The sequence below is a fragment of the Electrona antarctica genome (genome assembly GCF_951216825.1).
Source record: "Electrona antarctica genome assembly, chromosome: 8".
Lineage (NCBI taxonomy): Eukaryota > Metazoa > Chordata > Actinopteri > Myctophiformes > Myctophidae > Electrona > Electrona antarctica.
The window spans coordinates 38,862,390-38,884,561 of record NC_136789.1 but is presented as its reverse complement, the minus strand read 5'-3'; the positions used below and the strand labels follow the sequence as shown (position 1 = coordinate 38,884,561).

Here is a 22,172-nt window from a genome sequence, read left to right as displayed (position 1 = left end):
TTTGGCTATATAGAAGTGTATACTTGTATGTCTAAATGTCAAATGTTACGATGAATTGAACATGGTGGACCCACTGGACCCTCTTGTAAACAAGCGTAGTGCTTTATTGGTCGTCCACTCACAGTTGACAGTTTTTGTATTGAGTTGTGCTTGAAATGTACTGTAATTCTGCAAACTGTTAAATACTTTAATCAATCAATGATAATCAATCAATCAATCAAGCCGGCGCATGCTACATACATACAATAGGTGGCGGTAGATGAATGCAATGGTTGCAACCTGCCATAGAAGTAAAATAAGAAGAAGCCACTTCCTGTCTGCCGCACAGGCGCGCACAGCAACCACAACAAGACGACTACAAAACACCACCACAATGTTTACTAACATTAGAGCTAACACATTAGAGCAGAAGCCTATTAAATTCCAGTTGGAACAAGATGGAGAGTTTTTCATGGTGGGATCAGAGGTATGTAGCAAATAATGAACTCGTTTCTGATGTTTGTCTCCCAAGTGTAAAGCTTCAATGTAGCATTTTATTTTACTCGTAGTTGATGCTACACTGCTAAATGAAAGCGCCTCAATCATTCCATGTTACACAATGATATATTAACAGTAACATGATTGAAATTACTTGTCTCTATTTCACGTACTGGTCTGTGCCTCTGGAAAAAAATGAAGATTGATAATTCGATCTAAGTTAATTCAGTTAGTTCTTGTACGACTCTAAAATGTTCTGATGAATTGGAAATGGTGGACCCTGTTGTAAACGAGTGTAATGCGTTATGGTGTCGTCGTCCACAGTAACAGTTTTTGTATTGAGCTGTGCTTTAGTTTGAAATGTACCCATTCGGCATTCTGTAAAAACAATCAAACCAACCATTGATTTATAATTCACCATTGATTGAAATAGCACAGGAAAGTTACATACACAATACAAGGTACTGCTAAGAGGATTTATAACCCAAGAAAGCACATTTATGACTTGTTTCCATTGGAGTCCTTCATATTCAATTCATCTGACCAAACAGTGAATAGTAGGGATGCAATAATAACCAGTAAGACGCCTGGGTGACGGCAGACTGCTGGGGGAGTGCTGGCAACATATGGAACTAATTATGTACTGGCCATATATGGAGTGTGTCTTGAGTGTACAGGGTTTGATGAGGTCAGACCAACATATGGAATGTCAGAATAGGAAGGACGGGTGGGTTAGGATCAACATATGGAATTGTCAGAACAGGTCAGCTCCGTATATGGAATCTAAGGGTTTGAGGTCTTATGTAGAGTTGCTGGCTGGCTCCATATATGCAGATCTAGGTGAAGATCCAGTCTTCTCCATGTATGGTTATCCAGGGTTAGATGAGGTCAGTGTCGTGATCTTCATATATGGCCATGGCGTGACATTGTCGTGTCACGAGGTGTGACCATATATGGAGGTGTGATGTCATGAGGTATGACCATAAATGGAGACGTGATGTCACGAGGTGTGACCATATATGGAGGTGTGTGTGACCATACATGGAGGCGTGGGTGAATGACGGACGGGAGATGCAGGTTTTCATAGTAAATGCGACCTACTGTCGCAATAATAATAATCATCGGGAAACACATTATGTATAAAACAAATCTATTTAGCGAAAATAGTCGATCTACATGCTCACAACGCATCACACTGCAACAAATGGTCTTTTTATTTAATGCATGTATTTACTAATTTTTACCTCAAAACTTGGTAGGAGAGGTGAGAGAGTAGGGGAGAAAGTGAGAGAGAGAAGGGGGAGTAACATAGGCGCAGAAGGTCTGAGGGGACACTTATTAGCCCTTCGCTAAGGCCCTACCCAACCCGTCCTTGTCCAATAGGCACGTTGGCAGCGAGGAGACAGAGCAAGCTGTCCTCCTCACCCATTGAGATGCATGTTAAACTAGAAAAAGTGCCCTTCTGGGCACAGGTCTCCACCAGGAGGATAGGACTGTGTGAGATGTTTGGCAAAATGTTTAGGAGTAATATAAACATGTTTTTTTTGTTTGTTCTTTTTTTGCAACAATTTTCTTCATTTTGTTGAGGAAATGCAGAGCCAGATCACTCATAGCATGAGGATAGAATTCTGGATGAGCAGGACATGTGCAGCATTTCGTACAAAACGGGCCACTCCTGAAAACTTTGGAAGGCAATGTTAGCCAATCAGTGTAGAATCTGAGAAATCCAACAGACTCGTCTTGATCACATGACTACAGAGATCATGTGTACCGATTTGCGTGACATTTGGATGAAATCTGTGCGACTAACATAAGCAATGTCTTTTGCAGAAATCGGCCTCATGGTGGCGCTATAACCGGAAGATGTGGAGGGATGCAGGGACAATGTTTTTCCATGGCCTCTAGGGAGTGCGCATACATAAGTTGTATACAGATCGATGCAGTTAAAGCTAAAAACAGGAATTGGCCTGTTATAGCGCCACCTTGAGGCTGATTTGGGGAAAAAATTAGTGGCATGTCGTCCTCGGCCTAGTGGAAATGTGCGTGTATAATTTCACGGAAATTGCACACTGTTTGTGATTTGTGGCATTTTGTTCGAAACGGACCAATCATGTGAGCTTTGGAAGGCAATCTTAGCCAATCAGGATGGAAGATGGGAAATGGTGCAGATCCGTGTTGATCACATGATACACTAGATAGTGTATACCGAATTGTGTGATGTATGGATAAAATGTGTACGAGTAATCTACAGAAATGTGTTTTGTCTAAATCGGCCTCATGGTGGCGCTATAACAGGCCGTTGAGGAATATTTGGGGCAGAGGTTCGTCGTTGGCATCCAGGGAGTGTGTGTGCAAAGTTTGGCATGGATCGGGCCAACGGTGGCAGAGATTAGCTGGTAACAGACGGACAGAAGGAAGGAAGGACGGAAGCACACACACACACACACACACACACAGACGGAGTGCAAAACATACTCTCTCCCCATGCCTTCGGCCTGGTGGAGACAATGACAGGATTTCTCCATATAGTATTCTCAGTAGTAAGAACATCTAAATGTCTTCTAAATCTAGTCAACCAGGCCTGCAGTAGGCTATGCACTGGACAAATGTGCATGACATTAATTAAATAAACTAGAAATACGAGGAAATGACAGAGGGAGAAACAGTATCAACTTTAACGACCGCCCTACAGGGGTTTTCATGTGAATACGGTCATTAGTATTATTGTCATCACCTGGGCGGGTCAGTCGACGTTAACCTGCCTATGTGTTCAACAACACAGCCATGCAAAATAGCACTGACAGCATGAGGTGACGAAAGCTTGTCCTGCATAGCAACAATTGTTAAACTACTGTATATGGATTTGCATTGGACAATCACTTTCTGGGGTGCGGTTTCCGTTTTAGCGAAGGGCTCTCTGTCACTCAACTGGACCAACTGTATTGACCGATTCCGTAACGGGTCTCATGGTCGCAGCCTACGTATTTCCTGTAGGCGGAGACGACACATCTGTGGTTTCCCCGCACCAAGCTTCTACTACAGTGAATGTAAAAGTGACTGACTAAAGGTGGCCTTACACTAGCCGATAATCGGGCATTGACGCTCGGGGGGTGCCCGACCGCTCAAAGTGCGACCGGGATCGACCCGATCAACATCAAGAATGTTTGATATTTGCTCTGCCCCTGTAGTGTGTGGTGCTATCAGATTTCAGATTGGAAAAAAATCGGCTAGTGTAAGGCCACCTTTAGTCAGTCTGCCTCAAACGTTACTTTTTTACCTGCTTTTTACTAACACTAACATTACAAAGATGCCCAGAACATCGGGATGAACCTGTGTAGTTTATGGCTGCTCCAACAGTAGCGGCAACATTAAAAAAAAAAAAAAACGGAATGTCAAAATATCTACCGCGGTGGCTGAGACCAGAGCCATTGAGTAATGGTTGAGACAAACAGTGAAAGGTCCTGAAAGATACATAACGTCAGTCTTACCCAATACCCAATCTTTATGTTTTAGGAACACAAGGCTGCTGTACTTTATACCTCATACTAAGCATTAAAGTAGGCTACTGCTACAGTGGAGTAGTAGTAGCCTAGTAGGTCATAGCTGACATCCTGACTGTGTTGGAACAGCATTTTAGTTTTTTTTCGTATAGTAGACTTTAGTTTGTCATATCTAATCTAATATGTTCACTATTTATTCTGACTTCCTTATTTCTAACTTACTAACTAAGTGATTAGTTAGAGAAAATTAGTGAAATGTGTTGCAAATCTCCCTTGGGAAACTTTGTGACAGCTGCTTAAAATTGGGGTACCATTAACAACCAATATAAGGCAAAGTTCCCAAAATGTCATTATGCTTTAAGTAGCATGTCACATGTCAAACTAGGGGGTTTTCATGATGCTGAATCCATTCCAAGCATTAGTTTTGCACGAAAACAATCCTAGGGCTAAATTCGGCCATAGCCACTTGCCCAAATGTGCTGACCTCATACGTCTATGGCCATTTTTAGGCGAAGGAGTGTTTTTTGTGCAAAACTAATGCTTGCAATGGATTCAGAATCATGAGAACCCCCTAGTTTGACATGTCACATGCAACTTAAAGTATAATGAAATTTGGAAAATGTTTCCTTATATTGGTTGTTCAATGGTACCCCAACTTTCAGCAGCTGTCACAAAGTTTCCCAAGGGAGTTGGGTTGGAACAAATTTATATGTAATTGTAGACACCTTTATGAACACATCTGTGAAGAAAGCTAGTGGTAAGCATTTTGTTTGCAGATTTGCCACACATTTCGCTAATTTTCCCTTATTAGATGTTAATTTGAACTGCAATGTTTTACTATAGAGTAGGCCTAAGCTTGAATTTCTCTTAAATTAGGATACTTCTACATTTACAATCTTTCTTTATCCAGAGCTACTTAGTGCTTATACTATAGTTAATTAAATTCTGAGGAGTCCATTTGGTTACATTTGTGCACTGACTGCACTCTAACGGAGCTACACCAAAACTGACGGTGCACGTCATGAAGTCACAGTGTATCTTATTATCTGATAAATCCTGGGTTAATCCGCTATCTAGGTTTCGTGAAATGGGCCCCATGGTCATCCCGCATTGTGATTTGTGATTATCAAGTGTGCTGTGAACATCACAATGCAACAAAGCCATATAAGTCTGACTGTGTCTCCTCCAGGTGGGAAACTACCTGCGTATGTCCAGAGGGTCTCTGTACCAACACTACCCGCTCTTATGGAGGAGGAAGGCCTCGGCCCAGGAGTGGCAGTGGTTGAAGATCATTGTTGGTTCATCGGGTTCATCAACTAAAATCCACAAAAATGGTGAGATCCACTGAAACATTTTGAAACCGGCTGAACTTTATTTTGAGCAGTGGAAATTAGAATGTCGCCGTCTTCCATTGAAAGCCTGTTTCTGTTGCTCATGTGAACATAACCATAACAACAAAGCTGAACTTGCATTGCTGTAGTCTCTCGAGACAGACTGTTGACTCTGTCAATTCAAAGGAAAAGAGGGCGCTGTTTTTCGACGATGGGTTCTCAGATTGGTATTGCACATAAATATAAAAAAAATCACACCCATGTGAAGTGAGGGGCGCTCTTATCATCTTACAACATCGAGGACGATTTGCGCAGTAACAGACAAAACAAACATTAAACTCTGTTCATTGTTAATGGCAATTAATGTGGGGTCATCCCTATGTTCCCCAGGTTCTATGTTCCCCAGGTTCTATGTTCCCCACTTACCTTAGGGTTTAGGGTTAGCGTTACGTTTCTGGTTTAATGTTTGTTTAATGTTAGTGTAACTGTTAGTACCAAAACAAACATTAAATTCTGTCCATTGTCAATGGTGCTTTTAACGTTTGTCTAAGGAAAAACAAACATTAAACCTGTATATAGGAGGGGCTAGCGCCCCTCAAAAAAATAGATGTCTCATTGGCCGCTGCAGTTCATTGGAGCGACGTGTCCATTGAAGGCAGGAAGTCAGGCAGAAGTGCAATCACAGCGTGTCTTTTCCGGGACTTATAAATTCAATCCAAGGGAGCTTTATTGGCATGAAGAAACAAACGTTTTTCATTTCCTCTGATTGGCCAACCGAACGTCCCCATCCGCTACGCACGCTGAAGCTTCGCAAGCTTCCGCTTTGCTTCCGCTATGCTTCGCAAGGAATCTCGGGAAAATGTAGCCTTCAACAGAGCCGGAAGAGATGGCCTTTTTATGTCTGTGGTATTGCAGTGAACAGAAATGTTACATTAACCCACACTGATTATTTTTGTTTTTCCTATTGCCAATCTACAGCTTCTATAATTATGCTACTGAAGGCATCAGAATGTGAAGAGATCTTTGAGGGCAATGATAAGAAATACAAAGCCGTTTCCATCAGCACAGAACCTCCAGCGCACCTCAGGTAAGTCCAAAGCCTGCAGTAGGGTTGCTACTTGCTAGTAAGGCTGAGTTTTACGAGACAAAATCTACAGTCACAGTATGTTGGACAAAATACATCTATTATCGTATTGTGAAAATCATTTACATTTGTATTTTTATGTATTTGAAAAATTAAAAAATAGCACATTGTTCTAACCTGCCAGTTGTGAGATTGAATATGGCCTATTGTTTATATATTTTTTATATTTTGCAAGTCTTTGTCATCCCCTGGGCGTCGCCAAAGTTTGTGGTAGAACATTCTAAGCACTGTCTCTGCCTGCGTCTTCTTGTCATCTTATAACTTTTAAGTTTTCACATGAGAAAAACCCCCACAGAAATAACACTGTTAAATGTAACCATATTCTGGGGGACATTTGGTGAAAATCGCTGTTCGGCTATTTCAGCGATTTGACATTACAGTGATGTGTATATAGGGTTTAAGCGGTTATATGTCTGATAATTGTGCGTGTTTGTGTGAATGTGTGTCAGGGCTGGGGTGGGGGGTCGTCAGCCTTTGTCATAATGTCAAAAGTTATTTTAAATGTGACCGTTCCATTTCTTCCTTAGCTTTGATGATGATGACCCTCCAGTGAACCATGAGAATCCCTCCCAAACAGAAGTGCTGCTGCCCATTCAACTAGACATGGAGATAGATGCACACAAACGTCCAGATGCCTGCACATGGGAGATGAACGGTATAAGCACTAGAGTTCTCAACGGGCCTGAAAATTCAAGCCCGGCTCTAACTGGGCCCGACTGGGCCAGCCCGAGGCCCGGCTCGGCCCGAACAGTTCTCATCATTTTAGGCCCGAAAACCCGACAAAACCCGAGAGGAAAAAAAAAAAAAAAAAGATTGTTAGTGTGCGCACTGCGCAGGCAGTGCCATGTTGCGACTCGCGAGTGAGAGAGAGAATGGAGTCAACGGACATTATAATAGTTTTCTAAATGGAAACATCACAATCATGTTCAGTTGTTGAAAACATAATGTTAACTTAGTAAGTTCTCTTCTGCGCGAAATAGGTTATAGTAGGCCTACGAAATAGGTATTTAGCACTAGAATGTTAAATCCCCTTTGTAGCTCTCATTCTCTCTCTCTCTCTCTCTCTCTCCCTGACGGCGCTGCCGCTGCTGACAAACCCAAAACATGTTCTACTGCAGTCGCAGACCTGCTATGTTCGGTGAGCGACAGACGCCACTGACCATGCATGCACTTGCGCTGTGCAGTAGTAGCAGTAGTACAAAACAAATCATATTCTAGTATGAGAACAAGGCAAGCTCAAGCAGACCTTGTATTTTGAACTGTAGCCTACTGTCTTGCGCTTGTATGTAAACTGCTAATAAAGTATTCAGTCAATCAATCAATGCTTTATCTGTCTGCCTTGAATCCGTGCGTCTGCTCTGCTGCGTGCTGCTGAGCACCGCCGTGCCGCGGCTGTAAGTGTAACACCTTTAGTCATGTAAATTCAGGCTATTATTTTCTTTCTTCTAACAAAGGGAAGGCTATAACACCTATAACAACACTTACCAGTTTACCACCTCATGACCAGGCCAGCCAGACTCCGCAGTAGTCAGTCGTTAATCATATTCATAGTCATACATAGGCTGGCACAGCTACACACTTTCTTTAGTAATAGACTTTTGAATCTTCTTCTTAATTCATTATTATTGACTATTATTAATTATTTATCATATATCACAGTAATAATCACACACAGCATACGATACTTCAACTCCATACTCCCAACTTTATTATTATGTGTAGGCTTAGCAGCAGTGCAAACTTCGAAACTTGTAAATAAAATAATATAAACTAAACTAACAAAATAACAGTCTCACTCTGACTCTGAAAAAAACTTGTATAACAAATAAACGTAATAAACAAAATGACAGAAACCTAGTTTCTGATTAGCAGCAAAAAGTAAAACGAATGAAACAAAACAAAATAACAGAAACCTAGTTTCTGATCCTGATTAACAATAAACATTAGCAGCCAAAAATGAAACGAATGAAACAAAACAAATTAACAGAAACCGAGTTTCTGACTTAAAGTGACTTAGAAGCAGAAGAACAGTAAAAGCAAAATATAAAGTGAATACTGTTACTGTCTGAATAAAGATATAAATAGCACTTCTAACTTAAATAAAATAGTTAAATCTCGACAAGCACACTATCGAGTCTAGAGACTAAATTTAAAACACAACACACACAAACTGCAGTGGACAGTGCACACCGATCTTTGACCAGTCCTTTTCTTGTACAAATTAAGACATTAAGCTACAATAGTTAGGCTACTTATTGCCGTGGAGGAACAACAATGCATCCACAGTGTCTGGCTTGAGGCGTGTTCTCCTCTCCTCGATAGTGCGGCCTGCCGCACTGAAGACCCTCTCACTGCTGCTGCTGCTGGCCGGGACACCCAGAACATTCCGTGCCAAGTTAGCGAGCCTGGGATAAGCTGTGGCGTTTTTTTCCCACCAGCCCAGCAGATCCCGTTCGTCACTCATGGTTGGCCTCTGGCGTATGTAGCTCTCCACCTCATCCTCCTCAGTTTCATCATCTGCTCCAAAGCGGTTCTCCCACTCGTCAAACTGACGTGGTCTCTTGGGAGCTGGAGGCTCTGGAGCAGCAGCATCTCCACCAGCCTCCTCTTCTTCGCCCCCCTCCTCTTCTCCAGTTTCTTCAATCACCACTGTCTCGTCCTCCTCTGGTGGTCGTGTGGCCAGGCGGGACTTCACGTATTCGTGAACGGTGGCCCTTTCAGTAGCAGACAGCATGCGCAACTGGTTAAATTTTGGCCACAGAAAAGTTGCAGCCTTGTGGAGAGCTGTAATGTCCAGTTTTTTTTCCAGCCACTGCGCATGACGCTGGCGCACAAAAGCTTGCTCTGGTGCGTCTTGTGCGTTGGGAGCACAGTGCCCCCTCAGTCTTTCTCTCCACAGACAGACAAGTTGGAGAGTGGGGTATTTGTCCCCCTCCAGTTCCCGCTGTGCGTCCCAAAAGGGCTTGAGGAAGGACACAAGAAATGCCAGCGTGTCAGGGCCCACCTTTTCCACTCGCTCACCCTCTCCACGAGACTCCAGCTTGTCGTGCAGCTCTCTGTATATATCCTGAATGGACTTCAGACACATGTATACAGAGCTGAATCTCGTCTCAGCCACCTGCAGCAGGGTCTTACTCAGCTGCGCTGCTAATCCCGACTGCTTGACATACCTAGACAGTGTAATACAATAATAACAAATTAAAAACCGGAACACGCAAATTACGCACATTTTAATTAGCTTTTTAATTGTGTAACACACACATAGCCTATAGCCTATAATAACCTGAGAAGAAAACGAAAAGTAGCCTATAGCCTAATTTAGTATCGTAGTCATTAGTGCTATAATTATAGTAACAGTATAACAAACAAACAAAGCCTACCTCACAAGGGCCCTCGCTGCAGTCAGGGTTTCAGCGATGTCAGGGGCATTTGCAACAAGTGCGGTGTCATGTTCCAGGCCATGCTTCAAGACCGTATTAAGGACATGATCCTGGCAGTCAAGTCTGGTGTAGGACTGCAAGGCTTTAATCATATTGGACCCCTGGTCAGTGACCCAAACAATTTTGCTCAGGGAAATTGGTTCAAATCCAAACTTGTTCACCAGCTTGGTGACTATCTCCCGTTTAATGTTGTCCCCTGTCTTTTTCAATTCCAATGGGAACATGGCTGTGGTCAGATTTTTTCCGATCAATTTGAAATCTTCCCCTACAAAATGGCATGTAATGGCAAGATAACTAATTTTTCGGAAATCATCTGTCCACATGTCAGTTGACATTCCTACTGTGCCTCCGTTTTTTAGATGATTTTTCACCTGGTCTGTGAAGGCTTCTCGTTTCTCCTCAGCCAAGGCCCTGCAGTGTGTGGCTATGGTGTTGGGGCATGGAATAACGGAGCTGGCCTGTACTTTACCGTGCGTGGCCCCGACGTTAATTAGCTCCTGGGCTAATTCCATGAAGCCATCGCCTTCCACAATATAAAAAGGCCTGATGTCCTTTGCACAAAAATAGACACACTTTTCTGTCATTGCTTGCTTCAGTTTTAGAGGGACAGTCGCGGCACTCCTTGTCACAAATGTGGCCATTGTTGACTGCTGCCCCCCTGAGCCTGATGGTGATGCTGCTGTTGTTCCACCAGAGCACGAATCTTTTATGTGACGATTCATGGTGGATGTACCCGTTGTCTTGCTGTTGTAGCTCAGCACCTGTTTGCATTTTGTGCACTGGGTGAAGTCCAACACCTTCCCTTCGGAGTTCACGACCAATTTAAATCTCTCCCATGCTTTGGCCTTCCCAGCTTCGTTAGCAGATAGACTCAATTCTCCTGTCGCAAGTTTTCTTTTTATCGATTTGGCATCCATCTTCTCCGTCTAAAGTTCTTCACCCCTCTGGCTGCCTGTGACCTGCTGTTAACCTGAGTCGGACACGCCCCCCCCATCATCCTCTCTGCGCACTGTGTGATTTATGGCCCTTTAAAAAAAACGATCTACAAGTTAAAAAAGCGTTAGCTCATGGTGCATTGTGGACTTCAGTGGGTTTGTAGATTGAATGTCTATTTTGTGCGCAACACCAGATTGCAATGAAGTATAAATCAGGCGCCCCTCAGCCTCACTCAGTCTGACAGACTTTATGCTGCGCGAGCAGCGCAACGCGTGCTGTTCTCTCTCTCTCTCCAAAAGTTTTACATCCCAAATTCCCAATCCAGTCACTGTCAGCGGAGCAACACAACACACTGACAGCACTGCTGTTCATTATTAATAAATAAATACACAAAGACAGATTGACAGAACAGAATCATTTTTATTGAAAAAAAAAAACAAAAAACAAAAAAATCCCCTTTAGCAGCGCCAACCCGAGAGCCCGACCCGGCCCTACCAATTAGCATATATTTCAGCCCGGCTCGGCCCGAACCCGTCGGGTCGGGTCGGGTACCCTCGGGTTCGGGCAGAATTTGAGAACTCTAATAAGCACTCAATATCGCTGCTTCAACAAGTTTCACAGCAATCAATTCATGTAGGCCAAATCAGATGTGTCCACTGTGGTCCTATGTATTCAATTCATCAGCATAGCATAAAAATAACACCAAAATACATCAACAAAATAAAACACTTTTACCCCAATCTACAAGCTCACAATGTGTCAATTTTGATCGGCTAGTTGAACTATTTTAAAATGTTTTTTCAAGATGGCAAAAAGTTTAGGGATAACGGGTAAGGCGCGCCCAAGATAGGGCCACCTAATGTACAAAGAGGTAAAAGGGGAAAAAAAAACTTAAAAATGTCGGCAGTGACTGCCATCTCCTTTCTATGGGAAAAGTGAGTTCACTTCCCCTTAAAAGATGGATTTTCAGTCCTGTTTTGAAAGAAGCACCAGCTCAGTGGCCTTGTGGTTAGGGTGTCCGCCCTGAGACTGGGAGGTCGGGGGTTCGATCCCCGGCCGGGTCATACCAAAGACAAAAAAATGGGACCCAGTGCCTCCCTGCTTGACACTCAGCATTAAGGGTTAAATTGGGGGTAAGTCCCTGCGACATACTAGCGTCATGTCCAGGGGGTGTACTTGTATATCAAGCTGCCTCACGCTACAGAAACAGGAGATAGGCTCCTGCCCTATAGAGCGTCGCAGTCCCGCCCCCTTGAGAGACCCGGAAAATAAATCCCTGTTCGTTTTCCTCATAGACTTTTCAGAAAGTATTTATTTAAAGACGTTTACGCCGCGGACAAAGCCAACTCTTGTCGTGACAAATCATGACAATAAACACACAAACAAAGAATTAGAAAGTAGGAAAAAACACTTTTTTGTTGTTTTTCTTCTTTGTAATTATTTGTTTGGTCCAAAATATTGTGTTTGTTGTCATGATTTGTCACGACTCGAGTTGGCTTTGTACGATGCTTAAAAGGTCTTTAAATAAATACTTTTTGAAATGTCTATGGGAAAAATGCATTGGGATTAATTTCCTGGGCCTGGCGTCGTCATGAAAGGGGGCGGGACTGCAACGCTCTATGGGCCTCATGGCTCGGCAAGGCTACTTACTTTACTTTGAAAGAAGCCATTGATTCACTTTTTTAAGGGATGGTGTCGGGGAATTCCACATTTTGGTGGCAGAATAGTAGATTTTCTTCTTTTCTCTCTTTCAAGATGGAAGAGGAACAGAGAGCCAGGATATGTTTTAAATCCTGGCCAGGTCATCACATAAAGCCATGGTGTCCTACCATGTATATTTATGGCTAACTCCACCGGTTCGGCTACTTGTAAAACTGTACTGTTATATTGTTTTGTTTTAACCAACAACATCACATGCAGCACAATTATTAATGATTACTATTTGTTTGGCAAAGTAACTAAGTATTATGAATTCAAATTCTTTCCATAATTGATGATTTCTATTTTTTTCCAAAAGCCCTCTGATGGCATATAGTTATTAATGTAATAACCTGTAATTATTAACACCTCTAATTACTGTAATAACATTATTAACTGTTTAGTTCGTCTAAGCAAGACGCAACATATTTTGTAACAAGAAAGATAGAAGAAATGTATTTATATTTTAAGAATCCAGTAGTCACTATCATGCTATTCTTCTGCTCCTAGACTTCCATGTGGTTGTGTATGAAGACGGCGTTTCTTCTGACCAGGAGAGAAACCCCAGTCTGTCCCAGGAGGAACCAGAGCCTCCACACATTAAAGGGAACCAGGAGGAGTTACTTCAAAGACCAGAGGAGCCTGGTGGATCAGTGTTACTAGCAGGGAAAAGTATAGATGATGGTGAAGAAGTCGTCTCTTCATACTGTTCTGAAATTGAAGTCGAAGTTGAAATGGGATCTGACACGGAAGTCACTGATGACAGTGATGAGTGGGAGGAGGCCAGCACAGGTGAGTCAGCTTTAAATCACAAAAGACACAAAAGGCCTATTTATAGTCCAGTTTTAGGTGATAAGGTGCCCACCGAAAAGGTGGTTAGTAAAAACAGGGAAATGTGTTTGGGTAAGCGGTGAGTTGCTTACCACCGGTGGCGAGGTGACGTCATGTTGTAGTAGTCGGTGGTCACCTTATCACCTAAAACTCGACTATAAATAGGCCTAAAGGGTCCTATCATGTGCCTGGCATAATGTGACACAGTGCCCACCGACGCAGTTGTTAAATTCACATGTTAGACAATTTGGTGCGTGGGGGTGATTTTTTTCAAAATGTGGTGTGGTTTGGCGCGATCACGGCACAATTCTATTTTCCCCACAGACTTTGCGCTCCGAGCTGGTCTTATCAGTCACTTCCATAGATTTGAAGCCTACGTTCTTTCCTATCATGAACAAGGACATTGGGTTTTGTCAGGGACACATTACACCCTGTATATAGTAAAATTGGTGTGGACACACCCCTAAGTCGCCATGGCGCAAAGTTCAGCCATTAAAGTCGAGTGTTTTACAAAAGAAAACGCATGTACAGTACACACAAGATACTGCAACTGACGACATGCAATTATTAACGGAAGGATTTCTTATATTTTCCAAATTTTCTCCTTCCCAGGCAATACATCTTATTTATCTCCATATGTGAGCCCTGTGACATCTAGCAGTCCTGCTGCCAAGTCACAACACCCACAACGAGATAAATCTTCCACTTCTCTTCTGGCTAATGTGAATCCAGCAGTGGTGCTTCTCCACAAACTCCCTCTGAACATGGTTCACCAGTCTCTCCATCCAGCAGCACCCCTGCAGCAATGCAGCAATTATGAGGAGGAGAATGTTAACCATTCTGACACGTGGTTGGAACCAACAGACGACAGGGGCAACGACTCTGACTCTGATTGGTCGTATTCAAAGTATCAGTCAAACAATAAGAGAAAGAAGCAGAAGAAAGGCAGAAAACTCAACAAAGATGTGACTTCAACGACACAGACGACACAAGCCAACACCAACGGTAACTAACCGAGGGCTGTAGTAATTTAGAAAATGAAAAAGTAAAGAAAAAAAAGTAATTTTTTATCACTTCTTTTAAACAAAGAAAATTCCTTACCCTACCTTTTTAATAATAAACATTTACAGACCACAAATGAAGCCTATTTTGCAGCGATTTCATTTTTTGTCATGTTAAAGCATGATCCTAGCTTTAGCCAATAGACCATAACCTTCAAATGGCGTACTCTGCTCTGATTTTGAGCTGGAACGCATCATTATAATAATGTTTTCTCTATTATTTCCATGTCATAGTTAATCTGTTGCACAGATGGAGTGTTTACAAGTACTCTCTCTCTCTCTCTCTCTCTCTCTCTCTCTCTCTCTCTCTCTCTGTCTGTCTGTCTGTCTGTCTCTCTCTTTCTCTCTCTCCCTCTCCTCTCCCTCAGGAGTGAAGTCCCAGCCTTCCCAGAGCCAGACCTTCACTTGTTCTGAGTGTCCGTTCGCCTTCACAGCTCAGGAATTCCTCTATAGACACATCAAGAGAACCCACAGTCACCTCTACTGCCAAATGATAAGGAATGGACAGTTCATCTCCTTCCAGCAATCCCTTCAGCATCCCACCTACACAACCCACATGTGCGATCTGTGTGGCAGGGGGTTCAGTTCGGCCGCTGTCCTGAAGGAACATCTCCGCATCCACACCGGAGAAAAACCTTTCGGCTGTAAACAATGTGGCATGAGATTCAGGCAGTCGGGTTCCCTGAGCAGACACATGCGTATTCACACTGGAGAGAAACCATTCCACTGTAAACTCTGTGACATGCGTTTCATTGAGACCGGTGCTCTGAAGAAACATGAGCGTGTCCATTTCGATGAGTCTGCCAAGTCACAAAGAGATGAACCTTCCGCTTCTCTCCTGGCTAATGTGAATGCAGCAGCGGTGGTCCTTCACAAAAACCCTCTGAACATGGTTCACCAGGCTCTGCATCCACCAGCACCCCTGCAGCAATGCAGCAAATATGAGGAGGAGAATGTTAGTCATTCTGACAAGTTGCGGGAACCAACAGACGACAGGGGCAACAACTCTGACTCTGATTGGTCGTATTCAAAGTCTCAGTCAAACAATAAGAGAAAGAAGCAGAAGAAAGGCAGAAAACTCAACAAAGATGTGACTTCAACGACACAAGCCAACACCAACGGTAACTAACCGAGGGCTGTAGTAATACAATTTATAATAAAACACCACAGCCCTCTCACACATTAGAAGGCCAATATTAGTCACCAGGGACGTTTGTTTAAAGGCGTAGTGAAATGAAAAATACGTTTTTCACACTTTTAGACCATATCCGTGGTCATCATATGGGCATACCTAACAATGGATGCCAAAGAAATGGGCAAATTCTCATTTCTGTGTGTTTTTATATCAAAAGTCCATAAAAATATTTTTTTAATTACTTCCTGAAAACGAAAACGTGCTGCGTGTAGAGATACACATCGATAAAAGCCAATAAAAATGACGCTCATCCGTTTAATTCCCCTGCGCATTCGTCCAGCACATGCTGCTACTGATTACAGAAATCCTCAGTTTTTATTCCCATTCAAGATAACACCCAGACAGTGTATTACTCGGTTTCAACTTAATCATCACGCTAAAATATGTATCTGAAAACATTATAGGGTAGAAATAAGCCACATAACAGTAAACTGGTACAGCTGACTGACTATCTGACTTGTAAACACAAACACACACCATGCTCCTAAGTATAGCATAGCTACCGTCCCATCGCCTGAAGGGATGCGACGCTCTGATTGGTTCAGAAACTTCAGAGCGGCGTTTCATGTTGAAACCATCTGAAACTTCAAAATAAAATGCCCACCATTTCCGTTTCCCTACACCTTTAAAATGGTGTTTGAAGTTACAGTACAATGGGTTCATATAGGGAGGAGCCGTGTCTGACTGAACATACACTATAGTATAGTGTATGTTCAGTAACAGACGTCCCCCCCATCTCTACGGAGCTTTAACCCATTCAGGACGGGAACCCATTTTGGGGTTCTTGTTGCTATCTACAGTATATAGCAACATTTCCTCAGTCCTAAATGGGTTTAAACAGAAAATGAATTTTCAAAACAAATCTGCCAATCAGGAGAGCGTACCCATTTATCAGCTTCATTTGTATAATTTTCCAGTTTCAATTTAGTAATCGGCAACTCATAGCTGGAGTTTTTTTTGCTTTGGTTTGTGTTTTTCCACTTAACCAGAGTTTTTCCAGTGTAAGCCCTAACCACACCAGAGGGTCGCCATGCAACTCCTTGCAGCCATTATTCCCAATGGCAGTTGCAATCGGTTGCATTGATGTGGTTTGTTTTGTTGCAAGGAGTTGCAGCTGATGTGGTTTGGGCCTTAAATGTAACTAGGAGAGAGTAAGCCATCTCTCTCCAGTTACAATCTGCTGATAGTTGCACATGCACAGTAGCGACTGCAAAGCAAAATATGACACAACAATGGTGGCTTTATTTGAATAGCAGCCTAATTAGCAGCTGAGCAAAATATAATGTATTTTTGAATGAATTATTGCTTTAATGTATTTTTTTGTCAGTAAGAACATTAAGATCAAATGTATAAGGTGACAGCTAAAGGAGTGCCATAATCTGATCTCTCTCTCTCTCCCCCTCCCCCCTCAGGAGTGAGGTCTGAGCCTTCCCATGGTCAGACCTTCTATTGTTCTTACTCTGAGTGTCCGTACGCCTTCACAGATCAGATCTTCCTCGATAGACACATCAAGAGATGCCACAGCGACCTCCCCCGCCAAACGCACTGTACACAAGAAGTAAAAGCCCACATCTGTAATCAGTGTGGCAGGCATTTCAGTGGGGCAGGTGCCCTGAAGGCACACCAGCTATCCCACACGTTGGGCAAAGACGAACCTTTCCCCTGTGAACAATGTGGTAAGAGTTTCCCTGTCGCAAGTGCTCTGAAGGAACATCTCTACATCCACACTGGAGAAAGACCTTACTGCTGTAAACAATGTGGCAAGAGATTCAGGCAGGCAGGTTCCCTGAGCAGACACATGCGCATTCACACTGGAGAAAAACCATTCCACTGCAAACTCTGCGACAAGCGTTTCATTGAGTCAGGTGCTCTGAAGAAACACCAGCGTGTCCACACTGGAGCAAAACCATTCCATTGTAATGAGTGTGACAAGAGATTCGCTGACCTAAGAACTTTGAAGACACACCCTTGTGGCTTGTGGCACCCTTGTGCCACTGCAAGAAGAAACCAAAAATACACAAGGAAGGATTATTTGACACCTGGGTGTCTAGAGTAATGTTAACTCCGTAGATGCATACAAAACAGAAAAAGTACAAAACTTTAAGAAAAACCTTTCAACTCTAAAACGTTTTGACTCTAAACACTGACAGTGTCAGTGAGTCAGGTGTCAGTGAGTCAGGTGACCTGGAGAGACACCTGACTCACTGACATGGGCACCATAGTGTGGAGAATAAGATGTGATGAAACTAGACAATAGCAGATCCACAAACTCCTAACACGTCACACGTAACATGTTGCATGCATTCCAACACATGTAGATCAGCTATTTTTCATAGTGTCATGTTGTCGAAGGACATGGCTATCAAATCAGCCTTTTCAATGCCTGTTCTCCCTTAACCCATTCAGGACGGGAACCCCTTTTATGTAATATGTTATACTTCTATTGAAACGAGTGCCGCGCTACGAGCTTGTAGATCTGCTATTTTTGAAAAATCTTGAAAATGTGGCACAAATCTTTGAATATATATTCTTTCAGAGCGAACATTTTTCACTCAAATCTTTGTTTCTGGGGGGTCCCTGGAACAACATATTTTTAGATGGGGGTCGGCGGACAATTACATATCATTTTTGGGGTCCTTGCATGAAATAGTTTGAGAACCCCTGACACAAACAGGTTTTTCAGAAAACTATTTAGAAGTCTTTAAAATAAAATCGGCCTCGGGTCTAAATGGGTTAACCCAATCTGTGCCAACCTCAAGATATCTTGTGAATAGCTATTTCATCCTCCTGTGCCAATACCACGAGATTACGAGATTTGATTTGATTATTACCATTATAGTAGAAAACATGGATAATATGATTTTGACTAAATTGGGAACATTTGATATGTACTTTGAATTGGTATTGCTAGTCTGGAAATTATGTTAGTTTTAATTACGCTTATTTCCCCTGCAAAATATAGTATTCTAAAATCTTATTTTTCTAAGCAACATTATGAAATGTACAACCTTTAAGATCTGTATCCCTCTTATACATATTACTGGGTTGAACCTATATATCTAAGGGTGGCCTAACTTGTTTGGGTATTGATTAAAAGGTTCGAGAAACACCTTGTATCTAATTATCCTGGATACAAAATAAATACTCTGATACAACACCAACCTTTTTGATTGAACAGTAGATAACGGAGTGTACTGTAGGTGCTTACTGAACAAACACTATAGAAACGATTACTATGGGAATATAGTTATTGTATAATCTATATATTGTATGTATCACCTTTAAATGAATGTTATTGCTGTGATTTGCCTTAACTGAATGAAATGTGTGTGTGTGTGTGTGTGTGTGTGTGTGTGTGTGTGTGTGTGTGTGTGTGTGTGTGTGTGTGTGTGTGTGTGTGTGTGTGTGTGTGTGTGTGTGTGTGTGTGTGTGTGTGTGTGTGTGTGTGTGTGTGTGTGTGTGTGTGTGTGTGTGTGTGTGTGTGTGCGTGTGCGTGTGTGCGTGCGTGCGCGCGCACGGGATAAGAGAGTTGCACTAATGAGGGGGCAGAAAACAAAGTAGTGTTCAGTGACAACTAAAGTATCTGTAATGTTGTGTTATACTATTACTAAAAAACGAACTAAAATAAAGTCATGTAAGATCATAAAGCTGTGCTGTTGCCTTTGATGTACATATTTGAGCTAGGAATCACATTAACAGCATACATTTACTAAAGTGTAAACACTAGATGTTTTAGCAGGATAGGCCCCCATGGTGAGCACCTGACCAGTTACAAATAAAGATATCATGGGGTGCCCAAATGGTCACAGATAGCAAATCCTATTTGCATGTAAGTGTCAATCATGTGGACTGGAGACAGGCTTCTTGAATCCTGACTGTCTTGTCTGTACTTTTCGGGGGGTGGAAACCTGAGCGCACTCCCTGCATGCATGTACTGTCCTTTTATAAGACCAAACTAAATGTCTACATTTGTGTTGTACGGTCAGAGGCTGCGATCGAGGCTGTCCGACCATGGTCCATGTCATGACTGCTTTTGTACTCTGTACTATAACAGACCTCCGAGAACATCATCTGTCTGCCTGTGTCTCTTGGTCTGCCTCGATCAGCTGCCTCAAAACTTCTCAGTTTTTGCCTGAGTATTTTAAGCTCTTTGTGCGGTGGTGATAACACTTCTCTCATGGTTAAAATATACATCCCCTTTCATTTACTGAAGTGAATGAAAGGCAGTATTATTTTTCAACTATAGTATGCGTTTTTTCAACCGCATACTATAGTATGTTGTTTTTCGTGAATTTCGACGATGAAAAAGAATACATGAAAATCAAGAAAAACATATAGGCCCATCTCGAACGGCATTTTTCATCATCTTTGAGGATTTGAAAAAAAGACGAAAATCCCTCCGAGACCATGGACTATAGCCCATGGTCTCGGAGTTATTTTCGTCTTTTTTTCAAATCCTCGTTTTTCATCATTTTTGACTATGGGCTATGCCCATCTCGAACGGCATACTATAGCATTCCGTTTTTTGTTTTTTTAATCCTCGTTTTTCATAATTTTTTATCATGGGCTATATGCGAATGTTTATGAACCACAATGGAAACAAGTCTCTGGCTCTTCTGTCATTATCTATTCGGCCTTTTAAGAACAGCATGCACAGTGGCTCACTGGGTACAGAGCCTGCCTGGGAATCAGGAGGCTGCAGGTTCAAGTCCTGGCTCTGACATAGTGTCCCAAAATCATGAAAATATGACAAAATATATTATGCCGTCCCAAACCATGGACTATAGTATGTCGTTTTTTCATGATTTTCATCTTTTTTTCAAATCCTCCAAAATCATGAAAAACGACATGCTATAGTATGCCGTCCGAAACCATGACCATAGTATGTCGTTTTTTCATGATTTTCATCTTTTTTTCAAATAGTCCAAAATCACGAAAAACGACATGCTATAGTATGCCGTCTGAAAAAAATTATAACTTTGGCATGCTACTAGTCCTACATACTTACACCTAGAATCCCCATTCAAACCTATTTAGGTTCATCTTACGGTGGACATGTTTGCCTGAAAAGGAATCTTTGAAATGTTTCATAGTTTTAGAAATATAGTGCTTTAAATTTGAGAAATTTACAATGGCAGATAGTGGCACGTCAAAATCACTTTCACCTAGAAACTCCATTCACACGTTTTATAATTCAGCTTACTGTGGAGACACATGCTGGAACTTTTTTCTTTGAAATGTTTTGTAGTTTCTGAGTTATTTAACTTAAACGCCCAATGCATTCCCAATGGCAATAGCACAAACTTTGGCATGCTACTAGTCCTACATACTTACACCTAGAAACCCCATTCAAACCTATTTAGGTTCATCTTACGGTGGACATGTTTGCCTGAAAAGGAATCTTTGAAATGTTTCATCGTTTTAGAAATATAGTGCTTTCAAATTTGAGACATTTACAATGGGGCTCAAGGGCAGATATTGGCACGTCAAAAAAGCACTTTCACCTAGAAACTCCATTCACACTTTGTATAATTCAGCTTTCTGTGGAGACACATGCTGGAACTTTTTACTTTGAAATGTTTTGTAGTTTCTGAGTTATTTAAGTTAAACGCCCAATGCATTCCCAATGGCAATAGCACAAACTTTGGCATGCTACTAGTCCTACATACTTACACCTAGAAACCCCATTCAAACCTATTTGGGTTCATCTTACGGTGGACATGTTTGCCTGAAAAGGAATCTTTGAAATGTTTCATAGTTTTAGAAATATAGTGCTTTTAAATTTGAGAAATTCAGAATGGGGGTCAATGGCAGATTTTGGCAAGTAAAGATTTGAGTGGGGTTTGGACCCACAATCTCCAGATAATGCAGACAGTGTGCTAAGTTACTGATCTACTAGCTACCTGCCACAACACAGTCTGCTGTTCCCTTTGAGTACAACATTGATACAAAAATAAAATACAAAAGAAAACAATAACAGGAGATTTGTCTATTGTTTCTTTTGCTGTTGTTTATCTCTAGACGTTTGAATGTTTATGAACCTCAATGGAAACAAGTCTCTGGCTCTTCTGTCATTATCTATTGGGCCTTTTAAGAACAGCTTGCACAGTGGCTCACTGGGTACAGAGCCTGCCTGGGAATCAGGAGGCTGCAGGTTCAAGTCCTGGCTCTGACATAGTGTCCCAAAATCATGAAAATATGACAAAATATATTATGCCGTCCCAAACCATGGACTATAGTATGTCGTTTTTTCATGATTTTCATCTTTTTTTCAAATCCTCCAAAATCATGAAAAACGACATGCTATAGTATGCCGTCCGAAACCATGACCATAGTATGTCGTTTTTTCATGATTTTCATCTTTTTTTCAAATAGTCCAAAATCACGAAAAACGACATGCTATAGTATGCCGTCCGAAAAAAATTATAACTTTGGCATGCTACTAGTCCTACATACTTACACCTAGAATCCCCATTCAAACCTATTTAGGTTCATCTTATGGTGGACATGTTTGCCTGAAAAGGAATCTTTGAAATGTTTCATAGTTTTAGAAATATAG

At 41.9% G+C, this 22,172-nt stretch overlaps 1 protein-coding gene across 1 annotated transcript; it reads left to right on the top strand.

The window, feature by feature from the left end:
• The first annotated feature begins 285 nt into the window (after positions 1–285).
• LOC306927533 (uncharacterized protein) lies at positions 286–19,246 on the top strand. The gene is made up of 8 exons (XM_079507305.1): positions 286–466; positions 5,167–5,311; positions 6,287–6,395; positions 6,980–7,107; positions 13,037–13,318; positions 13,970–14,362; positions 14,787–15,539; positions 17,026–19,246. The coding sequence occupies exons 1-8, from the start codon at positions 374–376 to the stop codon at positions 17,667–17,669; spliced, it is 2,547 nt and encodes an 848-aa protein (XP_079363431.1). The 5' UTR covers positions 286–373; the 3' UTR covers positions 17,670–19,246.
• Positions 19,247–22,172: the final 2,926 nt, after the last annotated feature.